This window comes from Rattus norvegicus, chromosome 4 (assembly GCF_036323735.1).
Source record: "Rattus norvegicus strain BN/NHsdMcwi chromosome 4, GRCr8, whole genome shotgun sequence".
In the NCBI taxonomy this organism is placed as follows: Eukaryota; Metazoa; Chordata; class Mammalia; order Rodentia; family Muridae; genus Rattus; species Rattus norvegicus.
The window spans coordinates 27031541-27055584 of record NC_086022.1 but is presented as its reverse complement, the minus strand read 5'-3'; the positions used below and the strand labels follow the sequence as shown (position 1 = coordinate 27055584).

The 24044-nt window shown below is 41.6% G+C and overlaps 1 protein-coding gene and 1 long non-coding RNA gene across 2 annotated transcripts in view; one reads left to right on the top strand and one right to left on the bottom strand.

Moving 5' to 3' along the window:
• Positions 1–815: 815 nt before the first annotated feature.
• Steap4 (STEAP4 metalloreductase) lies at positions 816–23489 on the top strand. The gene is made up of 5 exons (NM_001044265.1): positions 816–941; positions 17163–17620; positions 18225–18752; positions 20234–20398; positions 21681–23489. Exons 2-5 carry the CDS (start codon positions 17165–17167, stop codon positions 21942–21944), a joined length of 1413 nt encoding a protein of 470 aa, NP_001037730.1. The 5' UTR covers positions 816–941; positions 17163–17164; the 3' UTR covers positions 21945–23489.
• The window catches only part of LOC134486721 (uncharacterized), a 16074-nt gene continuing 15215 nt past the window's right edge, over positions 23186–24044 (bottom strand). Inside the window, exon 3 of the long non-coding RNA XR_010066085.1 lies at positions 23186–23871. This is a non-coding gene — a long non-coding RNA (uncharacterized LOC134486721). The remainder of the gene's footprint in view (positions 23872–24044) is intronic.

Sequence of the window (24044 nt, the reverse complement as noted above, 5' to 3'; positions counted from 1 at the left end):
CATGATTCTTTATGTCTTAAACTACCATAGCAGTGGATTTGGTTACCTCTATAGAAAGATACACCGATCCAATTGTATACGTGGTGGTCAGCCCTTCACAGCCGTGTGTTTTCGTCTGTGGTTTCAACAGACTATAAATCAAAACTATTTAGAAAAAAAAAGTTTCCTCTTTTCTGCTTGTGTGGGCAGGTATTGTTTGACTTGGGACCTTTCTCTCCCAAACAAAGAAGTGCGGTATCCACTTAGGTAACATTTGCATTGCATTGTTACCATGTAGGGGTGGAAGACACAGGAGTAGATGCACTCATTATACAAGAGGCTTCCACCTGCCTGGATGTACAGTATCCTTGGAGCCCCAGAGTAACCCTGTGAACCTAGAGACACATCTGCATTTGAAATGAAGACCTGAAACTCTCAGTCTTTCAAGCTCTGACTCTGTTAAGAATCAGGGGCTCCTGGCAGGAGAAAGATGCCACTATTTCATAAGAACAGAAGCAACTAAGAGGAACGCCTAAGGTCCTTGCCCATGTACTGTTTTCTTTGCTACCCAGAGTCTTCTAGCTCCAAAGGGAAAAGAAGTGATTTCTCTGTCCCTCTAGGCAGCAACTGGCCTGTGATGCCCCACCCCAAGGGTTCCGGAAAATCCCTTTAAAACCCTGTTTGCCAGCAGAAAGCGGCCACATCTGCGAGGCAGAACTGCACAAAAAGTTCTGGTCCTTCCAGCTGCGCGGGATTCCCAGGTTGAACTCTTCCCGGAAACTTTGCTTCACTGCTCCTCTTGCGAAATCAAGCAGGGCCCTCCCTCAGCTCTTTGGCTTAAAGGCGAGAGCCTGGAGCCGTCGCAGAGCACAGGCTGCCTACCTCACTCTACAAAGCTAAAGGGCAGAGCCCACCAGCAGCTGCGTGCGCCAGACCAACGGCCCTCCGGGGACCTCCCGCAGGTGGGTCACTTTACTGGCTTTTTTGCCTTGTCACTTTTTCTGTCAGCCCACCCCCAACCCTTCTTTTCTGGACTCTACTTTCCAGCCAGCTGATACTGAGATATTATAAGCAAACTTGCCCCATAGCCTTCTCATACAAATGTCACCCAAGGCTGCTTCGGGATCAGTTAAGCCTTTCAGCCAATCATTACCTTCCTGAGCTTGTATTACTCATCAAGGTGCATAGGACTCCTAATAAGAAAGAACCAGGGCTGGGTTCTTTCTGTCTAACTGGACTCGTACAAATCTGAAGCGCCCAGGGGAAAGCAGCCTGGAAGAACTTAGGTGTGCAGCCCAGCAGTATAAGGCTACATCTAAGGACTTCTTCACACAGAGCTGAAACTGGGGAGTCTGTCTTCCTTGGTCTTAATTTCAATACTCTTAAGCAGCTTAGCGATTGCTTTTCTAGAGGCAGAAAAGCTCTAGATGCAGTTTGCTGCATGAGGGAAAGAAACCAGTCCAGAGGCAGATGGTAGGTGGTTTGGGGTTTTTTTCCCCTTTTATTATTTGTCTCTGCATAGCACTTTAAAACATGAATGGTGTGTCCTGGAAAGCAAGTTGCCTGAACCGTGGAGTCAGGGTGTTTAGAATTCTATTCTTAGTTCTAACAGTGGCCTATTGGTCCAAGAGAATTCACACTATGCAGAGCCATCAAGGTTAAAAAAAAAAAAAAAGCCTTAAGGTGCTGTGGCTGTGAAAGGTGTTGAAAGTCTTGCTAATGTTCCAGGTATAACTGAGTAATTACTTTCCATAATAACACAAGCTTCGTTTTTACAAGAAAACTACCCAGCCGTTCTCACAGGAACATCTAAAAGTTTCACCACCTTTATCATTCAGAGAACACTCTAGGCTTTCAAACCATTCTTCAGCCTTGCTGTGTGAGAATGTCCAATTCCGAATAAATGGCAACCATATAAATGTCACTCACATGAAAGAACCTTTTTTTTTCTGATACAGTAGGTGTAATTTTATAAAATGGCACATTTATTTGAAGCAGTAACTTTTTTGAGATATGGCCTTTGGAGTTTCTCAGAACACAGTGATTTAGCGAGGTGTGAAGTCCTACCCAGCCCCAGCAAGCATTCTACCGGCATGGCGAACGCCACCAGCCCAGGAAACAGGATGGAGCGCTCTCGAGTGTCAGAACCTCGGGGCCGTAAAGTAAACGGTACATGTGTACATCAAAACTGGGTCATCGAATTTTCTCCATTTGGCCACATTTATGATTCTGTTGAAATTCACATAGCACTGGCAGTTCAGAAACGAGCACCCACTAGGCCAGACCTCTGACTTGAGCATGTTTTACAGACATCTGCCTTTCATAAGCTTACTAACTACTGTTTAGGGGGGAAATAGATTTTCATAACCTTTTGTAAAAAAAAAATACACTAGAAATATTAAGTTCTGCAGTGTGTTTCAAGCTACTTTAGAGAAATAGATTCATTATAGAACATAAACAGAGTCTAATCACCCACACTGCCTTGTCTCTTGAAGGATTACCCTTAAATTACCTGTGCCATCCATGCCAGTATTTAAATGGTACAGATTTTGCTTTGAAAGAAGACATGGCCGATTCCGCAATCACGAAAACATATGTCAGCTTTTCGTGGTTGTCACTCTCCAGTTCCCTTCATAATAAATTCAAGGACTGGGGAGGTGGTTAGTAAGTAGTATACTTGCCCCCGAACCATGAGGACCCAAGTTCAAGTCCTCAGCATTCTCCATGGCATACACCTGTAACCTCAGCACTGAGGTGGCTCCAGGAAGGACCCCTGGAGCCCACTGGTCAACCAGCTTTGCCAAATCGGTGAGCTCCAGACTCCTTGGATAGGAGGAAGGCTGGATGGGAAGAAGGAGGATTCGAATGGGTGGGACGGGATCAAGTAAAATTAATGAAGGAGGGGTGAATATGTTTGAAATGCATCATGCACGTGAATGAATATGTTATAATGAAACACGTTATCACGTATAATTAATGGGTGCTAATGAAAACATACGAAAGGAAGCAATCCAGCAAGATAGCCAGCATTAACCTCTGGCCTCCACACACATGTTCACACACACACACACACACACACACACACACACAAATGGGTACATGTGCATACACCCCATGCATACAATTAAATTTAGGTATGTTTTATCAGCTGCTGGAAAAACCATATTCTTAGAAGTCTTGAAAAGACTGGCAAACTCCTGGTGAGAGGGAAACAAAGGTAACAGCATCGCCCTTTAAAGTTGGAAGGCTTATTAAGGTGCTCCGTTGAGTGGCCTGAGATCCAAGGAGGCCACTTGTTAAGCATCTATAGCTTATCTACCATAATCCCCACCACAAGATGGAGGGATGGGCCGTGCATAGTTAACTGCCCCCTCGGGCTTTAGATCAGATGAGAAAATAATAGAAATGAAATTTACAAAGACAAGACCTCTGATGTTCCCTGTGTCTGTTCACATCCAAAAAAGAATGGCTTGTTAGTTAATTATGAAGACTTCTCGAGCAGTACTCCATGATATGTTAAACCCACTCAGATGGTTCTCCGTGACTTTTAGGTCATTTCCAAAATGGTTTTAATTAACACTTGTTCTTTTGTTAAGAAGATAGCAGCACTGCAAAGAATCAGACTAAGTAAATAACTAAAGGATAATGAATACATAAGGCATTATTTGAGAAGAAAATTACTTGGCCTATATAGAAATAAGTTTTCTTCCAAATTTGTTGAAGAATAAAAAACAAAGAACGCTTATGCTTTTTAAAGATTGTCTTTTAGGAACGTGTCCTTGAAGAAAAAAGAATGCCCTGGACTACTAAAAAAAAATATTTCCACTGTAATTAAGCAAGCAGGACATTGACATCCTGATCTAAATTCTAAGTTCTGCACCATGTTCAGAGTTTATTCAGCCGTGTTCGGAGAGGTCTTTTGACACTGTACTGTGTCAGGAGTGTTTCTGAAGGGTAATTTTGAGAGATGTGTGGTTCTTTTAAAAGACATCATCATTCCTTACTTCAGAATAAAGTTTACTTTTCTTCTTAAAAGCAAAGAAAATGTATGGGAAGGGTAATTTTGAAAAGTTAAGAGCTGTAATTATGAATTAAAAGAAGACTAAGAAGTAACAACCTAATTATATAGCACATCTCTAAAAAGAGTTCTTAGCAGGGCTGGAGAGATGTTTCTGCAGTTGTAGCTAAAGCACAGCTCTCTTGCAGAGGACCTGAGTTGAGTTCCCAGTAGCCATGGCAAGAGATTCACAACCACTTATAACTCCAGCTCCAGGGTGATTCAATGCCTCTGGCATTTCTGGTACCTGCACACACACACACACACACACACACACACACACACACACACACACACATACACACACACATACACACACACATACACACATACACACACACATGCACACACACAAACACACACACATACACACACATGCACACACATGCACACACACAAACACACACACATACATACACACATACACAAACACACACACAAACACACATACACACACATACACAAACACATGCACACACACAAACACACACACACATACACACACACATGCACACACACAAACACACACACATACACACACATACATACACACATACACAAACACACACACACAAACACACATACACACACACACACATTTTAAAAAGCAAACCGTTTTAAGTTGTTAGAGCACAAACTAGATAATCTGTTCGGTCTCACCACCCAATATTAAGGAAAATAAAATACATTAAGAAGGAAGCTGTATAATGAATATCCTAGTAAGAGCACCAGTGGAAGGGGAAGCCCTGGGTCCTGCTAAGACTGAACCCCCAGTGAACTAGTCTATGGGGGGAGGGCGGCAATGGTGGGAGGGTTGGGAGGGGAACACCCATAAGGAAGGGGAGGGGGGAGGGGGATGTTTGCCCGGAAACCGGGAAAGGGAATAACACTCGAAATGTATATAAGAAATACTCAAGTTAATAAAAAAAAAAAAAAGAAGGAAGCTGTATTTCCTAGCACACTGCTGTTAGGCAAAGCTGTGGACTTAGGGGACCGGAAGAAAATTAATGCTCAGTGGGAAGCACGTATCTTGAATCTACACATGCTCTTTTTACAATTTGGGGACACTGAACTCAGCTTTTAATCTGAGTAAAATGGCGGCTGAGGCAACTCTGGCAGGATTTAATCCATGTTCTCCTCCTAGCAGATCAGTGTCCTTGATGTGGGCTCCCAGCATCTACACATCCCTGTGCTTGACCCTCACACATGTGTGCTAGTGGTTTGGCCCTAAGCTAGCTTCTCCCTGAGACCTGAGCTCCCTGGGGACAGGGACTTTCTGATTCCCCACTTCATCCCTTTGCCTAACACAATGCTTGGCACAAAGTAGCTATTGTAAATATCCCAGAAATATGAAACTTTACCAAATCACCCCAGACAACACTGATTTCTGTGTTGGAAAGATGTGGCCCAAGGATGTCCATAGTCAATGAGAATGAATGGTCTATTGCTTCCCGTTAACAAAATCAAAGTCCAGATTTTAACCCTGCTGGTTGGAGAGACATTCAAGATTCTTTTGTTTTAACATAGAAATAGTCAAAATTATTATACCAGTTTAGTTAATAGAAGACAGAATAGAAGTGGTATTTGTTTTACTTTCTTTTGAGTAACATTATGGTAGATTACTGGCCCAGCATGAAGTCTGAAGCCCCTGAACAGTATTTATACTGTATTCTCTCTCTCTCTCTCTCTCTCTCTCTCTCTCTCTCTCTCTCTCTCTCTACACACACACACACACACACACTACTGTCTTTCTAGTTGATTCTTGTTCATCCCAGAAGTTCAAAGGTGTCTTATTTATCATGTTCAATTCTGTGACATAGAAATAGGAAAAAATAGTTTAAGAAATGGGTGGAGGGAGGCTGACACAGAAATCATCTAGGAAATGGGACAATGTGGAAGCAGAGTTTATCAGTCAGCTCACTGCAGTTAACAGTGATATGCCAGTTGTACACTTTTCCTAGGTCGAAATCCTAAACTCTCCTTGCTGGATTTCTGAGTCAGGTCTGAGAAACCGGAAGATATTTTTGTTGGAGTGAGTACAAAAAGACTCCCTTTGGGAAGCAGGAGTCCCAGTGTATTAGATTTACAGCCTAAATGTGTTGGCCCAATGTGTGAGGAAGACAGCGTATGCGGCTTTTATTGCTGGGTTGTTTTCTAAATTAACCTGGGAACCTTTGGGGAAGGGATGCCCCTAAGGAAAGATTTAGACATAAAATACAATCAGGATAAGAAAAGTGGTCTCATCTATCCACCCAGTTGCTTTCCCATATTTGCGAGAAGATGAGATGAAAGGTAGTGGGGTAGCTGGTGCTATGATAACTGGGTCTCCAAGGGAAGTCAGTCCTAATGTACATCGTTTGGTGATTTTCACAATGAAAAACCCTACCCATGTCTGATTTCAAGCTTCTACCCAGCAAGCCAGCTCCAGCCACTAGAGGGAGCCCAAATTAAAATCCTAGGTATTAAAAAGGAGAAACTGATTTTCTAGAAGTGATGACCAACTAGCACTGTTCAGAAGCTGTGTATCAGAGTATAATGAAAGGATGGTGGTGGAAGGTCTGTGTCCTTCTGATCCTTCTTTTAGAGCCACTGGACCCATTCCTTAGGGAGCCAATTTGGGAGACAAATGCTATCCCAAAGCTGAAATACTAAGCAATCCCCAGAAATTTCTTAAAATGGCAAAGGTATTTTAAAACAGAATGGAAGGCCCTATGAGAAGGGTTTCGGAGGAGGCAGACAAGAAGGTCAGATACACAGGAAATTTCTATCTCCTGACTGGTTTAGCAGTTATTGATATCTAGACACTAATTACCAGTGACATGCATGACTATTCATTTTTGTATTTTTTTTCCCAGAGCTGAGGACCGAACCCAGGGCTTTGCACTTGCTAGGCAAGCGCTCTACCACTGAGCTAAATCCCCAACCCCATGACTATTCATTTTACTTGGACAAAGTTACTTGAAAATTAAAATTATTAACCATGTCCTAAAGATCTCTAACAAACCCCCAAAACAGCCAAACTCACCAACTGACGCTAAATGTTTGGTGAGTCGTTATAGACAGCAAATTAATCAGATGTTCATAGAATGCATATTAGCCAGGTACCCTGTAGTCGGCCAGTGGGGAAAAACGCACTCTCTGCTGGTGGCGATCTCTGAGTCTCATCCTACAACCACATCACTGATGAGCTACAGATTTTTAAGGCAGTGCAAATTGAAAAGCCCAGTAGTTGTCAAGGTCAATTAACCAAGGCATAACTGAAACTCTCACCATCCCCTGCACACTAGGTTTCAAGGAAATGATCGAATAAGCCCAGGTAGCAGACACTGAACCTGCATGGCCAAGAAATTACAAAACTATCTTAACTTACCCTGACAGAGAACGCTGAGATATAACTCTAACGCCATGCACCCATGCAACGCTCAAATGAACTAAAACATCCACAAAGAACTTACCAGAAATGATTTCCCTGTACTGGAATTAAAATATATAACAGGCCTACATTACTATGTCATCGTCCATCTCTGGAAGGGAGTGGGGATTCTGTCTCCTGACAGGACCACTGAAGTTCAGTTCCCACCACAGCTCACTGGTAGGTGAGCATTAGCAGTTCATGTCGAAGTCTATAAACCACACAGCATTAATGCAAAAGCTATCTCTAGTTACATTCTTGTGCACTAAGTTTTGTGTGTCATTCTGTTGGGTATTAAGAGAACACGCAGATGAGTCATCGAAGAGGTTTCCCTGAGATACACAGCATTTCTCACAAAGTAACTCTGTGATCTATTTTTCAGCAACTCGCAGTTGCATAAATGAGGGGCCAACCTCGGCTACATGGCAAGTCCTAAACCATCCCGGAACAGCATGGCAAAACTGTTTAAGAAAAGCAGCAAAATGTCTGTGAATGCATGATATTAGTCATTTTAATTATCGGAAGATTTTTTTTGTAAATTACAAAGTGGGATGCGTCCTATGTGTTTGATATAATTTTTATCTCAGCTGGCGTGTTAGCAAGAGAATGGGCAACCCATGACTCTGTGAGAAGGATGCCCATCTCAGACGAGAGTGTAACTCAGGTGGTATAGTGTCTGCAGGGAATGCACAAAGCCGTGGGCTTGAATCGTAGCCTACCCTGGTAACCCCAAACACTCAGAAGGTAGAGCAGGAGGATCAAAAGTTCGAGGCCACCCTCAGATATATGATGAGCTAAAACTTGCCTGAACTATATGAAATCTGTCTCCCCAACACAAAAAAGTTATGCATATTAGATGGGGGGTTCTGAAAATTAGTTTTCATAAGCTCTAAATTTCTGTGAAGTCCCCCTTTCCTTCAGAGTATTTTTTTTCTTTTAGTAAGTTTTGTGTGATGAGCATGGGTATTTTCACTCTATTCTATGTCATAATGGATTACTATAGTTTTATGATTAGTGTTGAGTTAAAAATGGATGCTGCTAACAGACTGAGAGTTTCCTCACAGATAATCCCTCATATTCTTCAGTCATCTCTCAATCACAGAGATCTACAAACACGTGAAAGCATCTAGTAGCCTTCCATTTCAGATACACCACAAAGAAATCGGCCAGGAAATGCCAGATATTGCTTCTCTGTTGAGCTAGTTAGGTGTCATTCTTGCTTTTTGAGTCAGGGTCTTCCTGTGAAACTCTGGCTGGCCTATTATTCCTCTAGAGCCTAGGTGTTTACCTCACATTCAGAACAGTTCTCCTGCATCACTGCTAAGTGCCAGGGATAATTAAACTATTTTAAGTGATGATTTTGTAAAGATATCCCTTAATACCACAACAGAAAACATACACAAACTTGCTTTCCCCTCTGACTACAAGTGAGTTGCTGAGCAAGAGATCGTGGCTTTACTTTGTGAGAAATGCTATCTATCTCAGGGAAGCCTATTTGATGACTCGTCTGCTGGTGGCGATCTCTGAGTCACTTCCTTCAACCACATCATTGATGAACCTACAGATTTTTAAGGCAGTCCAGATTGAAAATCCCAGTAGCTGTCAAGGTCAGTTAACCAAGGCATGACTGAAACTCTAGCTTCTCCCAAGTTTCAAACAAATGATCTAATAGCCCAGAGAGCAGATACTGAACCTACATGGCCAAGAAATTACAAAACTATCCTAACTTTTTATCAGCTTGATAAAAGAGATCAGATAAAAATGCACCATCCCCAACAAACCCGAATTCCGTAGTATAAATATTTCGGTATGACTGTGCTTCAGTCTTTGCAAAGGCTACAGTTGCTCTAAACGTTACTCGTTAGCTGAAATTCAAGTTTAATTGGCATCCTGTGTTTTTATTTATTAAATTTGGCAGTCCTCATGTACATGCTCCTCCTTGCAGAGCTGACCAGCATTCAAAATTTCACTGCCTCTCTCTCAGAGCAGTTTTTATTCTGTAACCCTCTTCTGTATCCTCTGGAGCATCTTCCACCTTCTAACCCAGCTTATTTATTATTAAATGTACATTGTCCAATTTTCTATAATAATACACAGACAGGTCTTGAAGCATACAGAAGCAGAGCTTTGACTGTCTTCTTTCAGGGAGTCAAATACTTTATAAGACGTCTGCATTCTTTGTCTCTTCATCCTCAACGGGGCCTGTGGGCTTGTGGTGTGTATCTGGGTGTGCGTCCAGGGTGAAGAGTTTCTGGAGGATTGAGATGTTTGAAGCACCATTCTAGAGTCCGAAGCTGAACTCACAAATGCAGAAAAGGGCGGCATGACTCTAAAGGCTGTTTCATCTAAATTGCGAACCAACTATGGTGCTTTCCTGTGTGTTGCTGTTAAGGAACTCCATGGGAGACGTGGGTGGTTTTCTCAGTTTGGGGAGCAGCTCTGTAATCTCTGACAGGACAACAGAGAAAAGCTACCTGCAGTCTGATGCCAAGTCTTGAGTCTGACATTCTTGGACTCTGTCTCTTGTGAGATACGCACACCCCTACCTCATTCAGCCTTTGGTTTTTTTGTAAACAGAGAGATTCTAATCTTCAGTCAAGACTACAGGGAAAACTTGGGAGGAAGGTGCAATGTATCAAGAGTGTGATCACTCAGTTTTTGTGCAAGCTTTCAACCTGCTGTAAATGGAGATGTACTAATTCTCATAATAATACTTTACAGAAGTGTGAGTTTTTCCACAGTCCCTTAAGATCCCAAGAAGTCTTTAATGACTGAAGTTAGGAAAGCATGATGGGAAAAAAGATACCTGACTCTACTCCAGAGTCCCCTTCTCCTCCTCACTCCCCCAAGATCTCTCTGGGTGGGCCCTCTCTGCCCAAAATATTAGAAGCCCCATGACATTTCCTTCTGAAACTGAAAGTTGTGAAAGTCGCGTGTTGTGTCAAAAGCAATTTTCTCTTTAGATTTGCTTTGATCGCACCCAAACTCTTTCACATGAAATTTATTTTTGCATTTTCACTTTACATAAATACATAAATATTTAGAGTTGATAAATAAGGTAACTCCAGCTGTGTATAAATAATGGACAGTCAGTGCTTATGTAGATAATTTGAATTTTCTTTGAAATTTTCTAATTAAAAATGACAGACACAGTCATGGTGGCTACTTACTCCTTTTTAAAATATCTGTATAGACAGAAGATTTTCTTTCATTCCCTTCTAGAAATGGCATTACATATACAAATATTAACATTTTTTCCTTTTTATTCTACAAATGGTCTGTTTACTAATCCTAAGAGGTGACAGTACCATGTTTTAGAAGAGCCATGATTAGATCATTGACACTCTTACTGAAGGACCTGGCAAAGATATTCTCCCCCAAGGTCCTGACAGTGGTAAAATGTGCCATTTGATACCAGAGTTCTAACACACAAATAACTGCAAGCTTTGAGTTATCTTTCAAATGAAGTATATGTTATCATCTATCATATAACTTTTTTCTATTCATTAGCTATCTACATGCTACTGTTGCATAAGTTGAATATGTGTGTGTGTGTATGTGTGTGTGTGTGTGTGTTCGTGAGAGAGAGAGAGTAAGAGAGAGAGAGTAAGAGAGAGGAGAAAGAGGAGATGGAGGAGAGGTGAGAGAGGGGAGTGAGAGGAGAGAGAGAGAGAGAGAGAGAGAGAGAGAGAGAGAGAGAGAGAGAGATCATGCACACAGGAACATGGGTGTGGAGGCTACATATCAATGGAGAGTGTAGTTAAATAGGAGATCACCCATAGAACTTTAGAAGATCTCACCATATCCTAGTGTTCACCAAGTAGACTAGACCTAGAGAACTCCCTATTTCCACCTCCCTCCCTGAGATTTCACGTGAGTGCTAGGTCCTCAGGATTACATCAAGCAAGCACTTTGTCAACTGAATTGTCATCATCTTCACAGCCCAGACAATTAATATTTTTAACACAGCTCATGTATTTAAGCTTCTAACATGTTAATCTGTGTCACAAAATTTAAATTTTTAAGACAATTCTTTAAACTATATAAACACTTAAAAGAAAATATTGTGAATATGCAAAGTTATTCTACAAATTCCCTGGAGAAAGGAGTTAGACTAGCTATAATAATTTTAAAGAATACATTAGGTAGAACAACTATCGATTTTTTAGACATATGTATATATGCCTAAACATTACATACACATACACACATACATGCTTATAGTTATCAGTATTGTATGGTATAGACAAAAAACAGATACATAGATTAATAAAGCAGAATAAGAGACCCCAGAAAATGAGCCACACTTACGTGAATTGTTGATTTTTAACACGGGCGTAAAAGCAATTAATCAAAAAGGATGTTATTTCAACAAATGAAGGATAAGCATTTAGTTAATTTATATAAGCAGCACACACACACACACATACACACAACCACACACACACACAACCACACACACACACACACACACACACACACCACACTTACCTACCTAAGCCTTAAACTTTGTAAAAATGAGCTAAAAATAGATCATAGTTAATTTAGAACCCAGGGCTTCATGCAGAGAGTTATTATCAAAAGAATAATCTATAAGAGAAAAGAATTAATAAATTAATGTCATGAAATTTTAAAATTCTTTTTCTATGAAGATCCTGTAAGACATTAAAGGCTAGGAGAGCATATTTATAAATCAAATATCTAGCAAGAGTCTTATATCTAATATGTCTATACATATATGTGAAATACATTGCCTAACTAAAAAAAGGCAAGAAGCTGGGTTTGGTAGCTCATACCCATAATCCCAGAACTTAGGAGGGTCAGGCAGAATGATTGTACAAGTCTAAGACTACCCTGGACTATATAGATGTCTACCAGCCTGGGCTAGAGTAAATCTTTGGGAATGAAGGGAAGTGGGAAGAAAATAACAAGGGACGGAGGAAAGGAGGAAGGGGGAGGAGAGGGACAGAGGGGGGGGATGGGCAAAACACATGGAACAATATCTCACCAAGGATGATATACAGAGGCCAAGGAAGTACATAACGAGATGTTCAGTATCATCAGCCTAATTAAAACCACACTGGAATAACAAAATGGCCAAAATAAAAAATACCGGAACTCATAAATTACTCAGTAGGAATGTAGAGTCGTGTGGCCACTGGATAGTACTCAAGAAGTTCCATGTAAAACTGAGCAGAAGTTGCCGTATGACCCAGTTGCACTGGAGAATCTTTGTCCCAAACAAATGGAAACTTACTGTCACGCCAAACCTTGTATGTGAATGTTTATTGCAGCAGGCCAAGTTAGAGACAACTTAAAGGTTCTACATTAGATGAAGTTAACTCTAGGACAGGCGGTGTAACTAAGTGGTATATTGTATGCTTGGCATGTGCAAGCTTTGGATTTTGTCTCCAGAAGCAAAACTTTTTAAGTGAGATTGTAATACATCTCTTCCATGAATGGAATACTGCTCAGAAATTACATGGAAATACTGATAAACAAAACAGCTTTGATGAACCTCAGGGACATTGTGCTGAATAAGAAACAAACAAGAGGAAGAACAGAGGGCTCTCGTCGGCTTGTTTATATAGTGTGAGATGCCATTTCTGTTACATTCTCAGAAGGACAAAACTACAGAGAGCCAGTTAATGGACTCTAAATCAGAACCCACTCTGGAGAGAGACGGGTGTGGCTCAGAGGAGAGGTGGCATCAGAGATGCCCAGTGCTGGGACAGTCTGCATCTCTTTGCCCTTTGCTCACATAACTCATACTCACGGGAGGTGTCAGTGGGAGCATCTTTAAAGATTGCTGCCTCAGTTCCTAATGGCAGGGGTGGAATGCAGAGACCAAAGATTACCTCAGTGGCAGCTGCCTCTGTGGCCATCGAAGTTACCTTTGTCACTCTGTGGCCTATGTAAGCATTCCTGTGGGATCACTTCACCTTCCTCTCTATGGAAGGTGTTTCCACAGGAAGTAAGCCACACCTGGAGCTTCTCCAAGCTGGGAAATTCCTGTTCTTTCTAGTTACCCAGCTGATGGTGTGTAGTGCCCACAAGACCAAAAGAAAGAAAACACAGTTGTTGTCACTCTTTAACCCATTTTACCTTCGGTAAATACTCTTCCCGTTTGCTGCCTATCTTACGATTTCCTGTTTCCCTGTATTTCGTATCTAAGAGTAGGCCAGGGAACTTTGAAGAGTCTAAGCAAGAAACTCGACCACCTTTGTGGACCCATGTGTTCATGTAGCTATTTTGAGGTACAAATGTGCCTGACATGGGTGTGGTAAAACTCTTCATGAAGCACTTATTGGAAAACACACCCTATGCGTGCATCCTATTTCTGTGAGCATCTATAATTATAATATTTTTTTCCAAGAGCTCTTAACCAAATCTCCAAAGAATTGCTAACATTTTCCCACATTATTTATTTTTATCACAATTCTGAGTAACCTTACAAGCAGGGGCATAACAAAGGCTTGTGTGCCAATGATTTACTAGAGACCTGATTCGGGGGAGCCGGAGAGAAAGGCAAAGGGCATGGCCAGGGAACATGGGAAAGACAGTGCAAGAGGGAGGGAGGTTAACCGTGGTCACAGATAATGAGTGTTCTGGTCCACTGGGGCCATGTGAGAAGCCTTAGGAAATATGTCAGATTGAGTGCCGGAAGACAAAGGAAACACAAAAGAGAGACAGGGTTCTCAGAGGCCTGCCCTCTGTTGGTTTGTGGTGCCCCCACGAACCCTGCACATCTGAATGCTAAGCAGACAAGGGTCTTAGAGAAGTCCTATGACAAGAAGCGAGGGATGCAGTTGGAAGACCCAGAACTAAGTTAATAGTGGGCAGTGTTTGCTGAGCAGAGCTAAGATTCTGCCTGGAGACTAAAAATAGCACCAGGAAAATTTGAAGTGAGTCTCAAGCTGTGTCCATAAAGTGTAACCTTAGAGTGACTGCCACAGCCATCAGGAAGTGCTTAAGGAATAAGTAAGCTGCATTTCCTTTTATTGGGTCAGTCAGTAATATTTTAATATCCCCTTACCAACTTTTTTATATCTGCAATTTACTCAGCAACGTCCCTGAAGTTTTGAAAGTGAAAACGAATTTTAATGGTTGGAGGAGCCAGCATCCCAAGGAGGTTACCTTAAATTGCCAAGCTATATCTTAAGAGAAGAATAATGTAAAATGTGAAAAAAATACAAATGAGAGAAACCCATACTTCATCCATTTCTACATCTGTGTTTTGATGTGTTTCTGGTCTACAGCCATTTCATATAGGATGTTATTTATAAAAAAAGTAAGTGGAGAAAGTAGGCACATTCTAATCTCTGGTTCAGATTATTTTTATGTACTTAAATAATCACAGTTATGTAGGCGTGATTGCTGCTCAAGTTAAATGCTTTACATAGATATTATATAGATACAATTAGTGGGTTAAATTCCTTAGATAATAAATAGATTAAATGACCTAATAGTGATAAACTAGCATTCATGCCTAAAGAACTGCTTCAAGATACATAAATTAATCTAAGCCTGGACATCTTGTAAGCAGATGCTATCTCTCATCTTAAACATGACAAGGCTGAGTTTGAATAACCTGCCAAAGGCCACATTGCTAGTAATTCAGTGCAAAAGTGGTCTGAGGAGATGGCTCAGGCAGGAATGTGCCTGTCTTACAATCACAAGGACCTGAATTGGATTCTCAGACCCATGTAAAAGTTCTAAGCATGGAGGGTTTTTATAATCTTGGAGCTTGAGAAGTGAATATAAATGGACCCCGGATTCACTGGCCAGCTGACCTAGCCTTGCTTCTGGCCCATAGGAGACCCTGTCTCAAAGAAGGTAAAGAGCCTCCCTGAGGATGACACCCAAAGTTGTTCATAGTCTCCACAAACATACACATATATGCACCTGTACACCACACACACACACACACACACACACACACACACACACACACACACACACACACTGCAGTAATTTCCAACCCCAATAAGCCCATATAAAAACACACAATCCAGGTTTTTTTTATATTTATAAGCTTAATTATTACAAAACTTTACAGAAAGTTAGAATACATCAATTCATATCAGTCAAATGGCCCAGATCACCTGGAATTGCTGCATTTGTAACCATCAATAGACTATTGCTGCAAAGAAGTTAGTCTCTTATTGCTGGTGGATTTACCAATTCTATAATTTCTGTACATAGTAATCTAGTGTGAGGGGAGAAAAGCACTAGAATAAAGTATTGGGGTCAAGTGAGAAGACGAGTAGTCAGTCCTCTGGCACACAAAGCAGTTATACAGACAGAATGGTAAGTGTATCGGGTGACAGCCTGAAGATTTGCATTATGAAAATGGTTGTCATTTGGTGGGCAGTGGAGGTGCATATCTTTAATCCCAGCACTCAAGAGGCAGAGGCAAGTGAATCTCTGTGAGTTTGAGGCCAGCCTGGTCAACAGAGTGAGTTCCAGCAAATCCTGGACTACACGGAGAAATCCTGTCTTGAAGAGGTCAATATATACAGATACAAACATATATAGTTATATGTAATATATATGTATGTGTATATTAACTGATTAACAGCTAACCAAGTTTGCTAAATACTAGTTTGCAGTCACAGATGCTAAGAACATGTAAAAGGACAGCCCCGTGCTTGCACATGAAGAACCATGTTCAATCACAGATAGTTCCCATATGTGTTCATGTCCTTCCTGATACCTGCTGAGGGCATCTCCTGATAGTTCGTAAGATGATTCAGTTACGCTGATTAGTCACAGTTTCTAGAGTGGTACCGGAAAGTCCTGTATTTCTTGTCTCTCTCACGACGCCTACCTGAGTGCAATGACCTGCACGGCCCGTGTGTACTACAGTTGCACAACTCCGGTCCGGTGCAGCTAAGGTGTCAGGGCTTTGTCTTGAACTAGACAGAGAAGGAAAATGTGCAAAGCTCTCTCTTTTTAAAAAGTGCAGATATGCATGTATGTGTGCACGTTTCATGATTGATATAAAAGCTACAGTGTAAGGACCAACACTGTCATAGCTGGTGCGGGAGCTGCACATCTGACTCACCGATTTTACTGCCAAGCCACTTGAATGAGAGGAGTCCTGTCTTTGGCAGCATCCTCTCCTGCAGCCTCTCTCTCCCCCCTGCATGTTGGTTATCTTTAATTATTCAGCCTCCTCCTCCTCGTGACTGCACCCCGACTGCACCCCGTGTCTGAAACACAGGGAGGACCCTGCTCCTTCTGTCTCTCACATTCCACCCTGCTCGGGCTTAACAAATATTTGCCAACTGTCTAGCCCTTGATAGACAGTGCATTTCTCAGCACGGAAAAATAAATCATTGAAAATCAGAGTCCTTCCCCATCCATGGGGGAAAAAAAGCCTTTACATTAGCTGACAGTTTCAAGTGGAAGTTGAGAAAATATTTGAAAAAATTTATTCTGAAAGAAGACATACTATTCCCCCAAAGAATAGAGAGTGAGATAGATTACGGTGCGAAGCTGTAAAAAAAAAAAAAAAGAAAGAAAGAAAGAAAAAGAAAGAAATGCAGCTTCCGAACACTAATTTAGCTGGATTCCCAGGCAAGACGTTCAATTGTTTTTGTCAGCACCACACTTTTTCCCTCAATGCCTTGCGGTATCTCAGTTATGAGCTGATGACCTATAAGTCCTTTTGAATTTCTACACCTCTAATTCCTTTTGTTTGCTTTTCAGTAATGGAGAAGACGTGTGCAGATGAGTTTCCTCTGACTGTGGATTCCTCAGAAAAGCAAGGCGTTGTCTGCATTTTCGGAACAGGGGATTTCGGGAAATCATTGGGGTTGAAAATGCTTCAGTGTGGCTATTCTGTTGTTTTCGGGAGTCGAAACCCCCAGGTATCCAGCCTTCTGCCCAGGGGAGCAGAGGTCCTGTGCTACTCAGAAGCAGCATCGAGGTCTGACGTCATAGTCCTGGCCGTGCACAGAGAGCATTATGATTTCCTCGCAGAATTAGCTGATTCTCTCAAAGGAAGAGTATTGATAGATGTCAGTAACAACCAAAAAATGAATCAGTATCCAGAATCAAACGCCGAGTACCTTGCTCAGCTGGTACCAGGAGCCCACGTGGTCAAGGCATTTAACACCATCTCAGCCTGGGCTCTCCAGTCAGGAACACTAGATGCAAGTCGGCAGGTAAGATTAAACGAACTTGCATTCGGCCATTTAAAGGCGAATGTTTTAATCCGTCCTTACCTGAATATAGCTCTAAAAAAAAAAATTCGCTAGTAAATGTTTAATTTTTCTTACTGTGCTAAGGACAATTTTCTTGGGTTTCATTGAGAAGTGTAGTCGATTGTGGTTCAAGTGTATTAGTAGTTCAATGGGACCGAATGATGTCAGAGTCTGGAGTTCTATTGCCAGACAGGAAACTAAACCAATTCTTGACTCCGTTTCCACTTGTGTGAAACTGGGTCTAATTGGGTCCCCAGACGAGCCATACATAATCATAGGTGATGTGGTTCCCATATTCAAGAGAAAGAGGACTACTTGTGCTTCAGAGAACCTCATCTTATAGCAACATTACACGCCTAACACCACCCTCAACCCAAAAGCTTGGTCTTTCACTGTCCAGCACACACATGCCAGTTCAAAGCATCATCTTGCTAGAAAAAAAAATCCTATATCTCTCTTTCGAAAATATTTTATTATTGTGTTTTTATGTGTTGCTTATATGAAGCTTAATGATAATTATTGAATAAAGGAAACAATAAACACGGACTTAATTGTTTTAACTCAGGTGTTTGTCTGTGGAAATGACAGCAAAGCCAAGGACAGAGTGATGGACATTGCTCGCACTCTTGGGCTCACTCCACTGGATCAAGGATCTCTCGTGGCAGCCAAGGAAATTGAAAACTACCCTCTGCAACTATTTCCCATGTGGAGGTTCCCTTTCTACTTGTCCTCTGGGCTGTGCGTCTTCTTCTTTGTGTACTGCGCTATACGGGAAGTGATATACCCCTACGTGACTGGGAAGACAGATAGTACGTACCGCCTGGTTGTTTCCATCCCGAATCGTGTCTTTCCTATAACAGCACTTACCCTGCTGGCGTTGGTGTACCTCCCTGGTATTCTCGCCGCCATTTTGCAGCTCTACCGAGGCACAAAGTACCGCCGATTCCCAAACTGGCTTGACCATTGGATGCTTTGCAGAAAGCAACTGGGCTTGGTAGCTCTGGGATTTGCCTTCCTTCACGCCATCTACACCCTTGTGATTCCTATTCGTTACTACGTACGATGGAGGCTGAGAAACGCGACCATTACTCAGGTAAATTTCTTCTCCTCTGTGTTTCTTGGCTTCTTAAACCAAAGCGCAGTCTCGTTCTATTCCAATCCATTTCACAAATGTGGAACATTGTTCCCCAAAGCTTGTCCTTGTTCTGTCTTGTGTTTCAAACAGTTTACGATTTAGGTCTAGCTGACCTCAAATTCATGACCTTCCTGCCCTGAACTCCCAAATCTGGGATTAGGAGGGTGAACTGTCACACCCACACGGCATCTTCACTTCTTTAAAGATCAATAATCAGAAACCCTATCCTGGGGCTTGCAAATGGATCCGATTGTGATTACATAGAGCTACTGAGAATAAAAATTAGAGTCCAAACTCGCTCGACTCTAGATCTATAACCCTGGGCTCACAGAGACTCTGACCCATTGACAGGTCTAGGTAAGAGTCACTAAACGTTTGTACACCCACCCTCATGCTTCGAGCTTCTGTTTTTGAAGACTGAACTACTGTCCACTAAGTATAGAGTCTGACCAAACATGCGCCACAACACTACAAACAAATTCACAAAAGGGTGCTTATAAGTCCATTAATGTTTGACGTGTGTGAGGTTGTCCTGGACAGATGGAAAAGTCAAATGTTTCTCAGCACACATCAAATCCTATCTAATGGACACTCAAAGCTCAAGTGGTCTGTCAGCATTTACAGCAGAGATGCTACAGGTCTGGTCTGGTTTAGAAATTAATGGCCTTGCTATATCTTGCAACATTCTCAAAGGCCATTAGTCAATAACTCCCATAACTCACTGGCACTGCACCCACAAGTACCCTCACACATTCCCCCAACAAACGCTTCTTGAGTAAGGATCACACTACGTGGCCTGATTCCTCCCACGCTGTGATTTGGAAGATTTAATACTATATTAGGACATAATCAGCATAAAAGACCCAAACTTGTGAGTGAGTGTGTGTGTGTGTGTGTGTGTGTGTGTGTGTGTGTGTGTGTGTCTAAGAGAGGAGGAGAGAGAGAATAAACATTATATAAAAGCCAAATTTTGATGGGATAACGCTATGTTTTTGTGTAAGAAAAAGAAGGCCGTGTACTAAAGAAGATTAGCACAAAGATTGAGTTTGTTTTACTATATGTAGGGTGAATTAAAACTTCCTATGTGACTCCTAGAATTGTAACAGAATCCCAGGAGAGTCAATTATCTTTTCTGCTCAAAACATTCAAATGTACTTTTCCAAAGTGGTTCCTAAGCGATCGATAAGAAATGATATACAAGGGTTGGGGATTTAGCTCAGTGGTAGAGCGCTTGCCTAGGAAGCGCAAGGCCCTGGGTTCGGTCCCCAGCTCCGAAAAAAAGAACCAAAAAAACCAAAAAAAAAAAAAAAAAAGAAAAGAAAAGAAATGATATACAATTTGGTTTGTGCAAGTAATGTGAGAGAGGTGTGTTTCGCTCCCCTCCCCCAAAAAGTAAAGTATAAGAAACATCTATTTTAATTGTTTCTAATTTTTCATAGGCCCTAACTAATAAAGACAGCCCATTCAGTTCCTCTACTGCCTGGCTCAGTGATTCCTATCTGGCCCTGGGAATTCTGGGATTTTTTCTGTTTCTTCTCTTGGGAATCACTTCCTTGCCATCAGTAAGCAACATGGTCAACTGGAGAGAGTTCCGGTTTGTCCAGGTAAGTGCCTCAAATGTAATGTCTTGACATTTCAAGAAGAATACGGCTTTTTACAAATGTTCCAGTTTTACTCTCACATCGCGCCTAAATTTCCATTAGGCTCCCTTACTTCCCTAGTCATATCATTAGCAGTTCACTCAGAAAAATGAACTCAGACACTGACAGGCAGAGTCGATAAGGGTGTGATTTCCTGCTTGGAATGGCTTGCCAAGCCTCCTGAGCATCCCCAGAGTGAAAAGCACCAGGAATTTATTAACTATGTGTGCAGGCACCAGGTAGAAAGGCTGAAAAGGACTCCAAGACAAAAATTCAGTCTTACAATCTGGACACATTGATAAGAAAAGGGAGATTTACCATAAGGATTAGAACTTCAATGAAAATTTGGTAAGTATCATCACCCTAGACTTACTCCTGGCCTATATGAGAGATTCATTTCTTTTCCCTGAGTATCAACCGCCAGACACCTCATTAAAGGTAGTTCCTATTCTGGGAGACCGGTGGTCCTCCCAGTATTTATCACATCCAGAGAAGCAGCAAAAGCATCACCCAGGGAACACGTTAGGCCACAAAGCCCCAGGCCCCACCCAGTTCGAGCAATGAGAAGCTCTGAAGAAGGAACCCAGCAATTTGTTTTAACAAGGCCTCCAGATAATCCCCATGCATGGTCCCTATGCACCAGTATAATAAAACAGACCATTAGTAATTGAAATTAGATTTGGTTATCAAATCCAGCAGTTTCTCCAAGGAGCCAAATGTAGACAAATTCAAGGAATTAACACAGGAAAACTGAGCTTCAGGATTCAGGGCCTCCACAAGCACAGCCTCTTAGCTTCTTACTTGCTTCTTACTGTAATAGAAAAGGGATAGCCTCTGGCTTTGACCAGTAACAGAAAAGAATCCAGAGCTTGTAGAAGTCATTCAGTTCTGAACTACTGTTAAGACGACCAATAATAGGAGCTCCCTCTGTGGACAGAACAGTGCATTCATGTCTCCTGACTTGAAGGAGTTTACTCCTAGGACATTTCTCTTTATCGAGTCAGGTTAATATAAAACTAGCGTGTTATCAATAAACAAATCCTTTTATATTTTTAATGAAGTATTTATCATCCTGAAGAAAGATTATAGTTGTTCCCCTGAACCTAGCAATGTTCTAAGTATTGCAACAGTATCATGAATTTGTGGTTGTAGACAAGTAAACTTCGTTGGCATGCAGTATTTCACTGTAAATTGTGAATGGTGTTGACTTCTATGGTTTTTTTTCTGTTTGTTTGTTTGTTTATAGTCCAAACTGGGTTATCTGACCCTGGTCTTGTGCACAGCCCACACTTTGGTGTATGGTGGAAAGAGATTCCTCAGCCCTTCAATTCTAATATGGAGCCTTCCTTCAGCCTATATTCTGGCGCTCATCATCCCCTGCACAGTGTTGGTGATGAAGTTTATCCTCATCATGCCGTGCATAGACAAGACCCTCACGCGCATCCGCCAGGGCTGGGAAAGGAAGTCAAAATATGCACAATCAACACTGAACGGAAAATCGGATATTTAAAATACGGTTGAATTTGCTGGGATTTCTGTACTACCTGTAGTGAGCGTTTAGAGCATAACGTGTCCAGTTACAAAAAAGCAATTTCTTGCGTCGTGGTCCTAAGTTCATCATCACGGAAGGACATGTTGCCTGACTCTGAAAGACGACCAGAATAGCAAGGGAGCACTGGTTACCTGAGTCATGTGATGACTCACCTCAGGCCTCCCTCACTTCCTTTCCCAGAAACCCCAGAGATGCCACCATGATTAGATTTACAGTTTCGTACTGCGAAGCTTCTTGATTTGGGCAACGTGCCTGACTTTTGAAGAGCTCCGGAAGAGTGTGTGCAACTTCCTTCTCTAATTCAAGGGCTGTTGTAAGTGAAAAAACAACACTGTGGTCATGCTAAAGATTTTGCTTGGCTTGCCCATACTGATCTGGGGGTATTCAGGGTTTGGCTGTAGTGCTGAGCTCAAACCTAGAGCCTTATACATGAGCTACATACACCCCAGTCCTGCCATAGTGAGTATGTAGTCATGTGTACCCCTTAATTTTGCTTTCTACCAATATGGATAGTATGGGGAAGTATTTTATACTGCAACAAAAATATAACAATTGGTTTGAAGTAACCGTTCTTTGGATATATGAAATGCTATGTAATTGTCACAAGATCCTTCCTCTATAAGGGACGGCTTGAGGGGAGGTGGGGTAAGAGTTGAGCTATCCTAAGTCGAGGGAAGATGGGGAAAGAGTGGAAGATCCATTGGGGTTTTCAAGTGCCATAAGCAGAGAAGGGTTGATAACGGCCTTGTACAGAAATGTCAAATAACCCAGAATTTTAGCTAGTAAGTAAGCAGATACAATAGAGTTTCACTATGCCGTTTGGTATCATTTAGGGGTCGTGGTGTGTTTCCTGCATTATACATTTCAGATACTGTCCAGTATTAAGCATCTGTGAAATTAACTTCTAGTATAAACATGTAGCTTCCATAATCTGTCTTTGTTATCATTGTAAATGGTGCAGTTAAAGGGAATCATCTGAAATCGTCGGTGCGAGGAGAAGATAGCTCAGAGAATTGTGGGACGCTGGGAAGAGGCGAGCGGCAGTGAATCGGAAGCAACCGGCTCTGGCTTCCGGTGTGGATAGTGTCTTTCCCAAGGTGACCTTCAGCAGGCTGAACACCCCTAGCTCCAGCTTGGAGCTAAAAGGAGATTTTTTGCATAATCTTCCCACGTGTCACTGAAATAAGGAAAAGGCATCGGGTTTGATATTTTTCTGCCTAATCCACAAAGGCTGTTTTATTTTTCATTTTGCTAACTTTTATATCACACATCGCGTACACGATATCATACATTACACACAATACAGGGATTTTTATGCAAAGCTCTTATGTAACACAGACATTTATTTTTACTATTGCCCTAATAGATCACGCAGACCATATTCAGTTTTCACTAAGAGGACAGTTGAGGTAATGTCTTTGTACTAACAAAATATTTCTGTATTTTCAATTATTTCCTTGGAATATTTTCCAAGAGTTAATAAAATTAAAGAGTATTTGATAACATTTGCTGTGGTGCCAGTTTTTAATATGATTTTCTCAGTCCTCCTGATGCACCATTTCAGATTTGGGGTTTTACTTCGGTTGTGATTTCCCATAAACAGCTATAAGGGTCTGAAGAATATGCTTCTGTAAGTTACCTTGAACGAAGTCATGCAAGGATTCCGAGAACAGACGAACTCTGGACAGAGCAAAGGTATTGGGGTAGGCACGGCAGACCCTGGAACATCAGTAGAAATGGGGGGAAAATATGGCCGGTACCCCATGTTGCCCAAAACAAGCAATTGTACTGGGCTGATCAGAGTGTTGGCTGACAGAGGCTGAATACCATCAGTTTGGTCAAGGGAGGCATTTGGAGTCAACCACATTCCCATTATCAGTAAAAGCTAAAAAAAAAAAAATAGGAAGAAAATGAGATAGAAAATGCCATACCTAACTAAATACAGCATGTACAGTGAAAATTCTATTCTACTCTATAATCCAGTGAAGGCAGTCTAACTTTGTACTTAATGCAAGCAGTCATGAAGCCTGAAATGAAAGAGGGACCCGTTAGCTTTGG